At 40.6% G+C, this 16,560-nt stretch overlaps 1 protein-coding gene across 1 annotated transcript in view; it reads right to left on the bottom strand.

The window, feature by feature from the left end:
• Nucleotides 1-951: 951 nt before the first annotated feature.
• LOC121575626 (serine/threonine-protein kinase 4-like) overlaps nucleotides 952-16,560 on the bottom strand; it is a 36,089-nt gene continuing 20,480 nt past the window's right edge. Inside the window, exons 10-11 of the mRNA XM_045223105.1 lie at nucleotides 13,714-13,871; nucleotides 952-2,036 (exon numbers count right to left, since the gene is read on the bottom strand). Coding sequence (XP_045079040.1) covers nucleotides 1,878-2,036; nucleotides 13,714-13,871 — 317 coding nt within the window. The 3' untranslated portion in view covers nucleotides 952-1,877. The remainder of the gene's footprint in view (nucleotides 2,037-13,713; nucleotides 13,872-16,560) is intronic.

The raw sequence follows: 16,560 nt of genomic DNA, 5'->3' as shown, positions 1-16,560 counted from the left end.
ATGCACAAAAAGCGTATTTCTCTCAGATTCTGTGCACAAATTTGTTTACATCCCTGTTAGTGAGCATCTCTCCTTTGCCAAAATAATCCATCCACCTGACAGGTGTGGCATATCAAGAAGCTGATTAAACAGCATGACCATTACACAGGTGCACCGTGCGCTGGGGACAGTAAAAGGCCACTCTAAAATGTGCAGTTTAGTCACACAACACAATGCCACAGAAGTCTCAAGTTTTGAGGGAGCGTGCAATTGGCATGCTGACATTTACATTTTAGTCATTTAGCAGACGCTCTTATCCAGAGCGACTTACAGTTAGTGAGTGCATACATTATTTTTGTATTTTTCATACTGGCCCCCCGTGGGAATCGAACCCACAACCCTGGTGTTGCAAACACCATGCTCTACCAACTGAGCTACATCCCTGCCGGCCATTCCCTCCCCTACCCTGGACGATGCTGGGCCAAATTGTGCACCGCCCCATGGGTCTCCCGGTCGCGGCCGGCTACAACAGAGCCTGGATTCGAACCAGGATCTCTAGTGGCACAGCTAGCACTGCGATGCAGTGCCTTATACTTCCTGACAGCAGGAATGTCCACCAAAGCCGTTGCCAGATAATTGAATGTTCATTTCTCTACCATAAGCCGCCGCCGCCATTTTGGAGAATTTGGCAGTACGTCCTCCCGGCCTCACAACTGCAGACCTCGTGTAACACCAGCCCAGAACCTCCACATCCGGCTTCTTTACCTTCGTGGATCGTCTGAGACCAGCCACCCAGACAACTGATGAAACTGAGGACTATTTCTGTCTGTAATAAAGCCCTTTTGTGGGGAAAAACCAATTCTGATTGGCTAGGCCTGGCTCCCAAGTGGGTGGGCCTATGCCCTCCCAGGCCCAACCATGGCTGCGCCCCTGCCCAGTCATGTGAAATCCATAGATTAGGGCCTAATTAATTGATTTCAATTGACTGATTCCTTTATATGAACTGTAACTCTGTAAAATCGTTGAAATTGTTGCGTTTATATTTTGTACAGTATAGTTCCTTATAACCATTTTATAATCATTAGTTTACTATTTTTGTGTGGCCTCATCTAAAGTGTGGGCTATTTATAAATACTTTATAAATGTTGAGTGACCAGTGTAATTTCTCACAAAAAGATGGACATGCCATTGGTAGACATTCTAGCAGTACCTGATGCTCCTTAAGGTCTCAAAATATCCTAGAACATATTTACAAGTAAAACTGTATTTATAAAGTATAAATATCCCACACTTTAGATGAGGTCGCACAAAAATGTTGGTTTATAAGGACCTACATTAAACATCTTATGAATGGAGTAATAATTAATCAATTAATAAACTATTTACTAATCCATTATAAATGCTTTATTACATGGAGTTATTAAAAAGTGCTACCGTAAATTGAACTTCCCTTTGGCTGGATATTGTACTGTGCTGCAAAATGAATAGGCTAGTATGTGGAACTAAAAAACTAATTAAGGAATAAGTACCAAGTTTCACAAAAGTGGTAAAAACAGAAAAACACACCAAATTATAGTGTTTGACTGTATGGTATAAAAGTGATCTTGTTGCTCCAATTAGCAATGCTACACAGTTGATTCAAGAGTACCAACAGTGGAAGACAAATGTCCCACGACAGATAAAAGAATACTTGAGAGGTCTGAAGTGCCCTAAACAATTAACACAATAAGTTAAGACATAAAAAGGTGCATGCTTGGCAGCACTAAGTGGTTTCCCTTTAAAGAAAAATACAATAACTGCAATGAAGTAGGGTCCAAAGCAATGAACAGAAGTAATCTGTCCAGTGTGTAGGACCAAGAGCCCACCTAAGAGGTTTGAGGGTCAAACGCCAAACTGTCTCAGAAGTTCTGCTGGCGTCGCTTCTTTGCCTCGATGGCGTCCAGGATGGGCTGGCGCTTGGCCTGGTAGAGCTGGCGGATCTCCTCGATCTCCTGCTCCATCTGGGGGTCCAGGGAGGCCAGCCGTAACCTAAGCTCCTCCACGCTCCATGTTCGCATCTAAAAACAACCACAGGGTGTCCCCTTTAATTATTTCATGCTATGCACCTGCAAATTTGACCCTGAACCACGCAATGCAATGTTCACACAAAGTCTGCAATTATACTATGCTTGAACTTGAGGTGAAAAACAAGAAAGAATCACAGCTTCAAACTATGCACAGACACCACCAATACAATTAGAAAAGATCTGGTCTAAACCTTACACATTGAACCATGGTGTCCTTAATAGTATTTTGTGTTTTCAGAGTTTCAGACTGCATCAAGATTAAAGTTAACCCAAATAACTCTTTACCAATGTTAAGATCCTAACATAGAGGCTCTCAATAACGTTTGAAAAGACGGGTGAGCATTATACTGTTTAGGCTACATGCCAGATTAGGATCTCATGCCTGGTTATGTTTCCCCTTCGGATTCCCACCATGAGCACTCTCCAGCTATTTATTGCCCCCCAGTCACTAAAGTAAACATAACCTGGGCGTCTTCATCCTCAGCAGAGAGCCTTGAGAAGCCACGGACAACCTACTGGGCCAGAAGAGCAGCAAACAGACTCACCGTAGAGCACACAGGGTAAGAAATGGACAGGTTATTAATGGAGATATGGCTCTTTGGCCCTTCCATACTGGCATGGATTTTTTATTTAACCTTAATTTTGACAGGGAAGTCATACTGAAACTAGGGTCTCTTTTACAGGTGAGCCCTGCGTAAACACATACAATATACAAATCACAAAACATATCAAGAAAAACAGACACTTATCAACACAGAGCTCTCCGACCATTACTCTGATCTGACCAAGGGGGACCAGAACACCTAATTTCAGAGAGCTCTAAATTGTTCCACGTAAAGAGCTCAAAACAACTACAAGCAGCTTTACCCAACTCTGTGGAGACCGAAGGGACCTCCAGTGTTATCCAAGCCTGAGACCATGTTTGGTCATTTGTAAGTCTAAACTGAATGAATGATGATAGATACATAGGATGTTTCTGCATGAGTGCCTTGTAGATAAACACAAGAAAATGTTGCTCTCTCCTTACATACAAAGAGGCCCAACCCACTTTTTGATACAAAACACAACAGTGAGTTCTATAACCATCACCAGTAATAAACCTAAGGGCACAATGGAAAACAGCATCTAGTGGTTTAAGTGTGCAGCAGACGCTGCTGCATGCATATAGATAATCTAAAATATACATAAGTGGTCTGGACAATTTCTTTCCTATTAACAAGTCAGAAAAGCTTTGAACTTCAACAAGCTCAGTGATGTTTTTTAAAACGACCATTTGTCATTAAGCCAGATACCAAGATATTTGTAGAAAGGAATTCGCTCAATTTGTGTACCATTCAAACTAGCATTATAAATTAATTTAAATCTGGGTTACGGGACCTAGAAAAAAGCATGCATTTTGTTTGCATTTAGCACCAAGTTTAGATCCAATAGTGACCTCTACAGTGCTTGAAATTCAGACTTAAAATGTGAAAATGCTTGGCCAACCGATCGAGCAACACAAATGAATATATATATTTTTTTACAGCATAACCAATGTTATTTATATAGATTGTAAACAGTAGTTGGCCGAGTATCGAACCTTTAGGGCACCCCTTTATGTAACTCAAGGTGCTCAGATTTGACCTGATCCACCTTATTGGCCTGAGTTCTGTCATTGAGATAACTATGATATCATCGGCAAGCATCAGTACCCAACAGAATAACATGGTCTACAGTATCAAAAGTATTTGACAAGTCTACAAACATGGCAACACAATTCTTTCTACACTGAACAAAAATAAACGCAACATGTCCCATGTTTCATGAGCTGAAATAAAAGATCCCAGAACTGTTGTGCACAAATTCATTTACATCCCTGTTAATGAGCATTTTATCCTTTGCCAAAATAATCCATCCACCTGACAGGTGTGGCATATCAAGAAGCTGATTAAATAGCATGATCATTACACAGGTGCACCTTGTGCTGGGGGCAATAAAGGCCACTCTAAAATGTGTAGTTTTGTCACAACACAATGCCACAGATGTCTCAAGTGTTGAGGGAGCATGCAGTTGGCATGCTGACTGTAGGAATGTCCACAAGAGCTGTTGCCAGATAATGTAATGTTAATTTCTCTACCATAAGCCGCCTCCAACGTTGTTTTAGAGAATTTGACAGTACGTCCAACCGGCCTCGCAACCGCAGACCACGCCAGCCCAGGACCTCCACATCCGGCTTCTTCACCTGCGGGATCATCAGGTGGGGAGGGGAGGGGGGTGCTGAGGAGTATTTCTGTCTGTAATAAAGTCATTTTGTGGGGAAAAGCTCATTCTGATTGGTTGGGCCTGGCTCCCAAGTGGCTGCGCCCCTGCCCAGTCATGTGAAATCCATAGATTAGGGCCTAATGAATTTATTTTAATTGACTGATTTCCTTATATGAAATGTAACTCAGCAAAATCTTTGCATGATGCGTTTATATTTTTGCAAGATGCGTTGATATTTTTGTTCAGTATATTATCTAAGGAATCTGCAATATCGTTTAAAACAAGCATGGTAGCCATAGTGGTGCTATGTTTAGGTCTGAATCTGGATTTAACAACATTAAGAATGCCATTTACAGATAGAAAATAACTGTTTGTTGACCAATGAGTCTAGTATTTTCCGCAAGACAAGGGAGCCTGGGAAAGGGTCTAAACTGGACTTTCTGGATTACTGAACTATGAGATACAGCCAATAAAAGAACAGCAAAGAAACATGGAACAATAACCCAAAGGCTATTTGTTTGTAACTGGTAAGGCATATTTTTGGATTGAGACACCTAGTAGAAGATCCTTTGAGTGTTTGCTCTGACCCCAAAACAGACAGTTCCAAAGTAAGGTGAAAGGAATGGAGAGTGGGGATGATGGTATCTAGCCTACAAAATGGGACGAATGGAGGCTGTTCTCTATACGATATAGTGAAAAAGGTGCCTCCACAGACTTAAATCTCTGAAATTGCATCTCATTTAAGTTTGTGACTACTTTACTAAAGTATAGGCTTTATTTCTTCCTACACCTTTTCTAAACCTAAATCACCACATTGTTTCTCTGAAAAAAACATTGTTCCCCTGTCAACATTAGACAGACCCCATTACATAAGAAGCTACGTACTTTAAGGTGACCAGGCAGACATTCACTCAGACACATGTTATTTCAAGTGGAATAAAGATTGGCTTCAACTTTGTAGTCAAGTTTAAATTAGAAAGAAAACACATTTACAGTCATCTAAAATTCACTGTTTTTAGAAACTTAAAAGAAATAAGCAAAAAGAGGCACTCGGGAAAGATTGGGAGAGGTTATATTCACAGGTGCAAGTAAAAAGCCATATAAAACAAATAGGCAAAGGGAAGTCTTCTCAGTTGAAGACATCGCTGAGCCTAAGCCTACAGAGGGCTGTTTCAGAAAGTGAGATCAAGATATAGCCAGACCAGAAACTATGGCAATGAATCCTCGACATCTAACCTGCTTTCTCGCAGGCTAACTTAACTCTCCTGAATTTGTGGAGTAAATTCAAATGTTCGACCAATCCAATCGGATTCCCTGCCTCCTGCACAAATAACATCACATTCCTTTGATGGTCCTTCCTTGGTGCCGATCAGCGTGTGATGTGAACGAGCAGGTATTGGACTTACTCAATTCAGGTGTGCATTAATGGCATAAGTCCAAATCAGCCATTTCGGAACCAGTGTATTCTGACTTCAATCTTCAGGTTAGCTGTCTGCGTTAGATAATCCTGAATAGTTAAGCTCTTTTTCTGCAATACCTGTATGGTATAATTTGCTCTTACTAGCACCTACCCAGCATAGGTCATCCACTGCCAAGCAAGACCCCAAAATAGTGTCCTGTGGGGAATGGGGTGGAGAGTGAAAACTACTGTTGTGGGTAATTAGCCACGGCCTATTGTTATGATATTGGGGGGGGGAAGGTTAGTGTTAAGACATAGACAAACACACTATCCAGCTTACACTTCCACATCCCATTCCCCCAGGGGGCAGCAGCAACCTTGTCCAGGTGCTGAGCATGGTTGATAAGCACATCAGGTTATGACACTGCCACATACAGTAACTAACAGGGCACAAATCGAGGTGATATTATAAAATAACTCACCATAGAGAATCTATATGAAATGATTCTCTATCATATGTTAAAAGAATTCCATTCTGTATGGACGATAAGAGATTGTGGCCTAAAAAGAGTGCTATCGCTTTAAGAATGGCGCCCGAAAAATGTATGAAGGGAGGAAGTGAGAAACAGAGGAAAAATGTGTGTTTTTCCATTGCCTACGTGGAAGACGAAGACACCGGGTAAACCGCAGAGGCGCCAGTTACAAATTGCGAGAAGAGAACTGCAGCCTGCTAAACACCATCCGTGCCTTCCTCTGTTGGGAATTCCTTTCCTATTGTTTGGCACTGGGAACGTGTTACTGACATGTCATTTTATTTCCTTGTTTGGGATTAACTAAATGGATCACGGAGAAAGTTTAATGAGAGAGGACATGCCTTCCAAACTCCGGTGTGATCAGTCTTTTTTTTCCAAATTTTTTTTGTGATCATCCACTGCCGGCTATCTTTTTGCTTTCTGGGGGGGCAATATGATTTAAATCTAAAATACTATTAACTGGACTGAATGAACTAAAGGGGATCAAAAAGGGAAAAGAAAGAAGGGATTTATAAATTAATAATTTCCTGGTTGGGCGAGACCCAATAGGCTTTTATAGCCGAAACTGAACTTGAGCTTAACCAATACAAAACATTTAAATAAGGTTATTGGGTTATTGTGATGGTTATTTAATATTTGGGTGTGTTTGTTAAAATGATCCATTTAAATATTACTTGTGGGGGTTATTATTTTGTTATCCATTTATTTCTGAAGCATATTATTTTTGTTGGGTTTACGAAATACATATAATTTAATTGACAAATCACCTAGTACTTTCCCGTCGTTTTTCTTGCTGTAAGTCCTCTTTAAAAAGTATATTATAAAATGCTGCCAATTAGGGTGATCGTCAGTCAGGGTCCCAGCTTGCAAGACGTGAGATTGCTGGTTGGTTTGGTGGCCATGAGGCCTTTCGTTTGATTTTCAAATCTATAGTTTACATGCAAACCTCATCGGCGTTGCAAAATATATTTACACATACACTTTATTCAATCATTTCGATTGCGTGAAAATGCATCTGCGCAGCCAAGCGCTAAAGTAGAACTTGGTTCTACTTGAGACGCTCCATGCGCTGAAACCCACGTGGGCGCTTGAAAGACAAAACGAGGAGAGATTAATTAAAGATAACTAAAAACGAACTAGGCTTCCCTTTTTATCTATGGCTTAATCATCAAAGTTGAGAAACACACCATTTTGTATGACTCCGGGTCAAAATTCTACAAAGAAAAGAGGACCATATGCATGTCAGGTAAAATAACAACCCAATCTCACAGGACAAACGAGCTAGCAACAGCTAGCTAGCTAGCTAAATGGCCATGAATGTTTTGTGTGTTTCGACCTGCCCCCAAATTAATATAGTTGGTTTTGATATTTTAACCTGCGTGTCATGACCACGTCTGGTGTGGATGGACAAAATCTGTGCACACGTGGGTGGCCGGTGTAGTTAGCATGTTAGGCATGCCTGTTTGTAGTTTTCATTTTTGTATACATTTGTTTCCATCACCGTCTGAACATAATAATCCGCTTGGGCTCGCCGACCAAAAAGAGTCAAGACAGAGCTGGCCCTGGAACTAAGGTAAGGTTGCTTTGCTGTCTCCCTGGGCACATGTGCATCCAAAACAGTCAAGCGCTGATTTCTCAAATAAATGCACACATTCATTCAGGTTACAGACCATGTAACTAGGCCTAGGAACCCTAGACAAAGCAAGTGCAACCATATCCGTTGGCTAGTTCTAAGTTACGTAACACTATGCCTTCCTTTACTTGATGTGTTTAAAGTAGTGTTGCACGGTATACATAAAATGTGGTACTTTTTAGATACTAGAACCTGAGAAACTGTTCGGTACTAGAATTTGTGTTACTGTCGGTACTTCTGTCAAATGTGTCTCACAGATCAAGGCTGTCTATCAGCGCAGCCGATGTTCCCCTTATAGAGTAAGCGCACCGTGCCTGTTCCACTTGCCTGCACTGGGAGTCTGGACTGTCATGTAGAAATGTTGTAACTGTTAATTACTGTTCGCAAAACAATGTCCATACAGGCTAGAACACTTTACAATGCAAGAACATACAGCTTATTGTAGGAGAACTGAAGCTATCAATTCACTACCCTAGTACTTTATGATAATATGATAATCATAACGCAAAATATGGTGATTTCAAAGCGGTTTGCCACAAATTTTAAATCATTAACTTAACACTCGGGAGCGCCGGAATTCCATAACTACTAGAATGGCCATGGTCATTCTGATTTAAAGTGTTTAACACTATCATGGTTGGTGTCTTGACGGATTTGTCCAAAATCGTGTCACATAATTTTTTGTGGGAGAGAAGTGGTGGAGGGTGGGGGGGGTAGTTTTTCTGGCCGTTCGGCAGTATCTGTGAAGGGCCACCGGATGCAGGTCTAAAGGATCTGATTTGTGTGCTCCGATTCAGCTGTTGGCTTGGTCCTGGGTTTTTGTGGCACTCTTTGTAGAGTGGATGGTGGTGGCTGAGAAATTCCTGCCTTAGGTTTGTTGTGGTGCCATATTCTTTCCATTTTTTAATAATGGATTTAAAATGGTGCTCCGTGGGATGTTCAAAGTTTGGGATATTTTTTAAAAACCCAACCCTGATCTGTACTTCTCCACAACTTTGTCCCTGACCTGTTTGGAGACCTCCTTGGTCTTCATGGTGCCGCTTGCTTAGTGGTGTTGCAGACTCTAGGGACTTTCAGAACAAGTGTATATATACTGAGATCATGTGACACTTAAATAAAGTCCACCTGTGTGCAATCTAACTAATTATATGACTTCTGAAGGTAATTGGTTGCACCAGATCTTATTTAGGGGCTTCATAGCAAAGGGGGTGAATACATTTGCACGGACCACTTTTCCATTATTTATTTTTTAGAATTATTTGAAACAAGTTATTTTTTTCATTTCACTTCACCAATTTGGACTATTTTCTGTATGTCCGTTACATGAAATCCAAATAAAATTCAATTTAAAATTACAGGTTGTAATGCAACAAAATAGAAAAAACGTCAAGGGGGATAAATACTTTTGCAAGGCACTGTAGGGGCATGCTAATGGCGACAGGAACACCAATAGAAAATGGACACGAAGTAGAGGCATTACTAAAAGTGTGTTTATTACCCAGTAAATTAGCCGTGGTAAAATGTGAAACTCACACCAATCTTATTGAGAAGATAGCAATAGCGAGCAGACGAGGCGGCAAAGGCGGCAGCACTATCTAAAATAGAAGATGCTACCAAACCGCATGTAAATACTAAAGCTGGGATGCTCAGTTCGAGAGAATTTCAACAGCAAATTCCTAGGAAGGAAACATGGGAGTGGTTAGAGAACAGGTGTCAAGTAGACACAGAGAGGGTGTGGTATAATATGGCGGGGAGTGTTGGGTACGTTCTGGGTCTGGGTTAAATTATGTGAGGTGGAGGAGATCTTTGTGGGCTATCCTCAGCCTTGTCTCAGGGTAATAAGTTGGTGATCTGTTGATATCCCTCTAGTGGTGTGGGGGCTGTGCTTTGGCAAAGTGGGTGGGGTTGTATCCTGCCTGGTTGGCCCTGTCCAGGGGTATCGTTGGACAGGGCCACAGTGTCCCCCGACCCCCCCGTCTCAGCCTCAAGTAGCTATGCTGCAATAGTCTATGTGCCGGGGGGCTAGGGTCAGTCTTATATCTGGTATAATTGTCCTGTCTTATCTTATCTGGTTTGGGCTTAGTGGGACTATCATTTGTTTTTCAACAGGACAATGACCCAACACACCTCCAGGCTGTGTAAGGGCTATTTTCCCAAGAAGGAGAGTGATGGAGCGCTGAATCAGATGACCTGGCCTCCACCATCCCCCGACCTCAACCAAATTGAGATGGTTTGGGATGAGACGGACGGCAGAGTGAAGGAAAAGCAGCCAACAAGTGCTCAGCATATGTGGGAACTCCTTCAAGAATGTTGGAAAAGCATTCCAGGTGAAGCTGTTTGAGAGAATGCCAAGAGTGTGCAAAGCTGTCATCAAGGCAAAGGGTGGCAATTTGAAGAATCTCAAATATATTTTGATTTGTTGAACACTTTTTTGATTACTACATGATTCCAAATGTGTTATTTCATAGTTTGTGTCTTCACTATTATTCTACAATGAAGAAAATAGTAAAAAATTAAGAAAAACCCTTGAATGAGTTGTGTTTAAAACTTTTGACCGGTAGTGTATATATTCTTAATTCCATTCCTTACTTAGATTTGTGTGTATTGGGTATATGTTGTGAAATTGTTAGATATTACTTCTTAAATATTACTGCACTGTTGGAGCTAGAAGCACAAGCATTTCGCTACACCCGCAATAACATCTGCTAAACCCGTGTATGTGACAAATAAAATGTGATTTGACTTCAAGAATGATTCTATAAGAATTGAATAGGAGGGGCTTTGTTCTGAATACAAAGCGTTATGTTTGGGGCAAATCCAACACAACACAGTGTACCGCTCTTCATATTTTCAAGCATGGTGGCGGCTGCATCATGTTATGGGTATGCTTGTGATCGGCAAGGACTAGGGAGTTTTTTTAGGATAAAAATAAACAATAGATCTAAGCACAGGCAAAATCCTAGAGGAAAACATTGCTCAGTCTGCTTTCCAACAGACACTGGGAGACAAATTCACCTTTCAGCAGGACAATAACCTAAAACACAAGGCCAAATATACACTGGAGTTGCTTACCAAGACGACATTGAATGTTCCTGAGTGGCCTAGTTACAGTTTGAAAATCTATGGCAAGACTTGAAAATGGCTGTCTAGCAATGATCAATAACCAACTTGACAGAGCTTGAAGAATAAAAAATACATTCAAATATTGTACAATCCAGGTGTGCAAAGCTCTTTAGGAGACTTACCCACAAAGACTCACAGCTGTAATTGCTGCCAAAGGGGATTTTAACATGTATTGAATCAGTGGTGTGAATATGTATGTACATTAAATTAGATTTCTGCATTTCATTTAATACATTTGCTACAATTTCTAAAAACATTGTTTCACTGTTATTATAGGGTATTGTGTGTAGATGGGTGAGATTACAATTTTTTTTTTTTAATCCATTTTGATTTCAGGCTGTAACAGCAAAATGTGGAATAAGTCAAGGGATATGAATACTTTCTGAAGGCTGTTGACTTTGGTAGGGCAGGGGAATATAAACGTGATGTCTGCTAAATGAACAAGTTGATTTCATGGTGCAGCCATATAGCCTTGGCTACTAAGCACAGATAGGCCTAAAATAAAACTTTAAACATGCTATTCAGTTCTTTTGAAATAAATTGTTTTAATATCATCTATGACTTTCCTAAAAATCTTAAATGGATTTCTTTGTGATTGTGTATATTAAATTGATTTATTACCGGTGGCTATAGGTACTAAACCTGGTATCGAAGTCAACTCCGGTATCGGGACAACACTAGTCCAGAGTAGAGGAGTGTTTGGAGACAAAAACATGGTCATTTGTAATCTCTCCCTCATTCATAATGCAGATAAATGCTATACCCCAACTTAAGGTAGCAGCATAGCCACTCTCTCTGCACCTGTTCGGCTTACTAGGGAGTTAACAACAGTCATTCCATGAAGCAGAAAGTAATTCCATAAAGTAGACTGTCCACAGACTAAGTCCCAACCATGTTCTCGAGGACCACCAGCCGTCAGATATTTGTTGTAGCCCTGAGCTAGCACATCAGATTAAACTAGTCAAGGACTTGATGTTTTGTGGACTCATTGAATGAGGTGTGCTACTTCAGTGCTGCAACAAATACGTAAAAAGGACTACACGTTACCTTACCTGAAATTACAATGCAAAAGCCCTCTCTTGAAACACATTGTCCCTTAAGAGTAATACTCTCTCTCCCTCATGCAATGTTGCACACACCAAAGTCCACTTTGACGTCTTACAGCTCTCTAAACCATCAGACACGAACACGTATTGAGGCCATGCAAACAAAATCAAGGCAATACTAGCTAAAATAGTTTGTCTGACAGATCTATATTTAGAACCAGCGCCAATTAGGCTAGCGTCATGTAGTTTATAGTGCAGACCCCAGTCAACATGACACTTCAAAAGAACAACAAAGCTGAACTGAGCTAACCAAAATGCAGCATATCGCATCCTCACCTCCAAGTCAAATTTGCAGCTACTGACCCAATTCTGTTGGGCTGAGACAAATGTGACGTTTGTATCATACTCCGATTGAAGATACTGCCGCTGCTCATGTTGCCAGCGTGACGTCTGGAGTCACTCGACAGTCGCCTTTCAGTCTCTTTTAACGTAACAAAACTACAAAAACAACAAACACGACTAGTGTGGCTCAGCAAGAGAGCAAAACTGCTGCCTAACATGTTCCATACCCCTCTTCTGTGGTCTTAAACTAAACAGAATATGTAGGCCAGGGATGGAATGGTAAAAAGTAAGATTTACCCTCCACTACATCCCTCATGGAGGCCTACTCCATATGTTGATGCTCAACATTGCACCTTATATGTTGAGTTTAAGTCATGGGCTTCAATAAATGAACTCATAGGGCCAGCTTCCCAGACAGATTAAGCCTAGTACTGGAATAAAAAGCACTTTCAAAAGGAAATTCTCAGTGGAACATGTTTTCTAGTCCAGGAATACGATGTGCAAGTGACGGGTCAATTTTACTTCCGTATACCTTGTTGAGTAGGCCAAAAATTACCCTCAAATTTGCATCGTCAAAGAAAACACAGCCATTTAAGATACCATATGTCGGTTTTCAACGTATTCGACTGCCAAGAAGAAGCACAAAGCCGAAAAGTAAAATCTGTTTCATTAGAACTAAACACATGAACCACAAATCTTTCGACAGCTCGCCATAGTAAAAACTATACTTTTTTTAAAGTACTGGCTGGCAACGTTCAGCAAAACACCCAAACAGCGTAATCTAATATATAACACATCAAACGGCCTATAAGTAACGGGTTCTTACAGTCCTGTAAATCCTCAGCTCAAGCATGCATGCTCCGGCATGCTATCAAAGCAGCAGGAGATGTAGTCCAAATTAGACTTTTCGGCGATGCGTTTTCCTTCTTGAGTCAATTATTATAATAAAAGGCTTTTGGTATGACTAAATCAATACACAAATATGAATATAATTTTATACATATCTTAGATGACCTTGTTTTCATGTTCAGTCAAGAGATTATGGGACACGACCTGGAAGTATGACGTAGGAATGCTTCACTTTCATAGAGTATAGCCTAGACTTAATCTGTGTGATGAGAAACCGGCCCATAAGGTTAATTGTAATTCATTGGAGTAAAATCTAAATTCTAGCTCATCAGGGGATTCAGTTAATTGGAAGAAATGGCAATAATACTTAGTTGTCCGCTAAGCATATCACAACTTGCAATGATTTCATTACATTGTAGTTTGTTTTGAAGCAGACAGCCGCATAGGTTAAAACAATGATAGTAGAACGGTTTACTAGAGGCATGTCACTTTCTTTACTTACCAGTTCTAGGTCTCCCTCTGCAGGCAGTTTGCGGTTGTCAGCATTGTGTTCTGGGTCTCCTCCACTGCTGTTGTGACAGTTGGCCTCCTTCTCCTTCTGCTCAAAGTACTCCAGGAAGGACGGCTTGGCGGGCTGCATGGTCTCATCTCTCCCTAGGCCTGCACCGAAAAAGCAGTGTCAGTGTCCAACGTTCAAGACAACAGTTAACTTTCATAAGTTACAGTGCCTTCAGAAAGTATTCACACCCCTTTACTTTTTACACATTAAAATTGATTAAATTGAGATTTTGTGTCACTGATCTACACACACACACACACACACACACAACACCCCATAACGTCAAACTGGAATTATGTTTGTAGACATTTTTTGAAATTAATAAAAAATTAAAAGCTGAAATGTCTTAAGTTAATAAGTATTCAACCCCTTTGTTATCGTAGGCCTAAATAAGTTCAGGAGTAAAAATGTGCTTAACAAGTCACATAAATTGCATGGACTCATTCCGTGTTCATTAATAGTGGTTAAGATGATTTTTGAATGACTACCCCATCTCTGTACCCCACACATACAGATAATTGTACGGTCCCTCAATCGAGTAGCAAATTTCCAGCACAGATTCAATCACAAAGACCAGGGAGGTTTTTCCAAAGCCTCGCAAAAATACAAAAAGCAGACGATGAATATACCTTTGAGCATGGTGAAGTTATTAATTACACTTTGGATGGTGTATCAATGCACCCAGTCACTACAAAGATACAGGCGTCCTTCTTAACTCAGTTGCCGGAGAGAAAGGAAACCATTCAGGGATTTCACCATGAGCCCAATGGTGATTTTAATACAGTTACAGAGTTTAATTATCCTGATAATAGAAAACTGAGGATGGATCAACAACATTGTAGTTACTCCGAGCGGTCGGGTAGGCTGTTTGGAGTGTTTAAACGACTGGATTTAGGACCGTGCGGACACCACAGAGCGGGCTGACAGGCTGTTTGAAGGCAAAGCTTCTGGAAGGCTGGCTGGACCAGCACAGAGTTGAGCATGGTTCAGTGTGTACGTGTTGCCCTCTTTCACAGAGTTGTAAAAGGTAGCAATACAGAAACTGGCAACTCTTTAGTTGACTGGCAAGGTAACTGCTGTTTAACTTAACAGAAAACCCCCGAAACTAGTGTTTATTCGCAGTGCTGAGCTAGTATTGTAACTGACATGTAACGTTAGCTAATGTTTCGTCCCTTCTCGACTGAGGAGAATGAATAAGCTACGCTAGTGAGTAGCTACCACAGCCAGGTCAGCTCTAGCCTCTAGTTATCTGTCAGCGATATGGCTATTATTACTATCTAACAGCAGTTGTTTGTATGGAAATGTTTTGTAGCCTTTGTTTTGTCCTGTTTCAGAAGTAAATGAACTTGGCAAGCTTTTGCCAGTTGATGTACCGTTAGAGAGAGAGCTGGCCAAAAGTTGGCTTACATTAGCTATTATTTTTGCCTCAATCAAACTACACCTGAATCAAACGATGAAACCATCGGCCAAATGATTGAAGATTTATATTCTGATGTTTTTTCAGTGCAATGTGAGTTGTATTAGTCAGTATGGCAATGTAACTTTATTGATCTGTCAGTTTCCCTAGCTAACTCTACTTTTCACACTGACACAGTCAGTAATAAACAGCTCTAACGTTACAGGCTTCACTGTTATGGTGCACAGTAGAGGTCTGCGCGACACCGATTTATTCATCCCACACCCGCTGGCTTTCTGTCTGACTCCCACCCGCTACCGCAAGAACTGGTCCCAAACCCAACCGCAGTCCCGCAATATTATTTTAGGCGTATGTGACGCAGCTCACTTGCCAGCCATGGTCCCAGCCATTTTACGCCCTATAGGAAATGCACAAAAATATCTTACGAAATAGGTTAAATTACCAGAATCTCACAAGGCCCTTACACTGAAATACTGGGCTATATCAGCCAATATGCTAGATGTAGTTTGAAGAGAGCAGAGTTGGAGACTTGCACTTTCTCTTGAGCTATTTTTATAGCCTACCTTTTAAGAGTGGGTTAGGGGAAAATAAAAGGAAAATGTATTAAAAATATATATTTGCAAAAAAATATATGGGGGATTAGAACTGAGGCAGGAAATTATATTGATGGAAGCCACAATCTGCAATATTAAAGCTGATCTACCCCCCCACCCCACTCCTAAAACCAAAGTTGCGCCCCTGTGAAAATGTATGGCAAGACTTGAAAATAGCTGTCTAGCAACTTAACAGAGCTTGAATAATGTTCAAAAGAATAAATGGGCAAATATTGTAAAACCCAGGTGTGGAAAGCGCTTAGAGACTTACCCAGAAATACTCACAGCTGTAACAGCCATCAAAAGGTGCTTCTACAAAGTATTGACTCAGGGGTGTGAATACTTTTTTTAATGAGATATTTCTGTATTTCATTTTCAATACATTTGCAAACATTTCTAAAAACACATGTTCACTTTGTCATTATGGGGCATTGTGTGTAGATGGGTGAGCAAAAAAATCTATTGAATTCATTCTGAATTCAGGCTGTAACAACAAAATGTGGAATAAGTAAAAGGGGTACGAATATTTTGAAGGCACTGTAGAATTCGGTAACACTTTACTTGACACCCAGCATCATAACACGTTATGAAATGGTTATAACCATGTCATATGACATAACAGCTGACATAACTTGTCATTAAATATGGTCATAACACTCATGACATATTTAGACCGGTTGTGACATATATTGCATTATTTTATGGCTGGTTATGACACCTACATAAGAGTGTCAAAACCCACAAAACCTACCACACAAGGCAAAACATTCCATTACACTA

Source organism: Coregonus clupeaformis, chromosome 10 (assembly GCF_020615455.1).
Source record: "Coregonus clupeaformis isolate EN_2021a chromosome 10, ASM2061545v1, whole genome shotgun sequence".
NCBI lineage: Eukaryota > Metazoa > Chordata > Actinopteri > Salmoniformes > Salmonidae > Coregonus > Coregonus clupeaformis.
The sequence above is the reverse complement of the archived record's forward strand: the minus strand, read 5'-3'. Positions and strand labels throughout refer to the sequence as shown.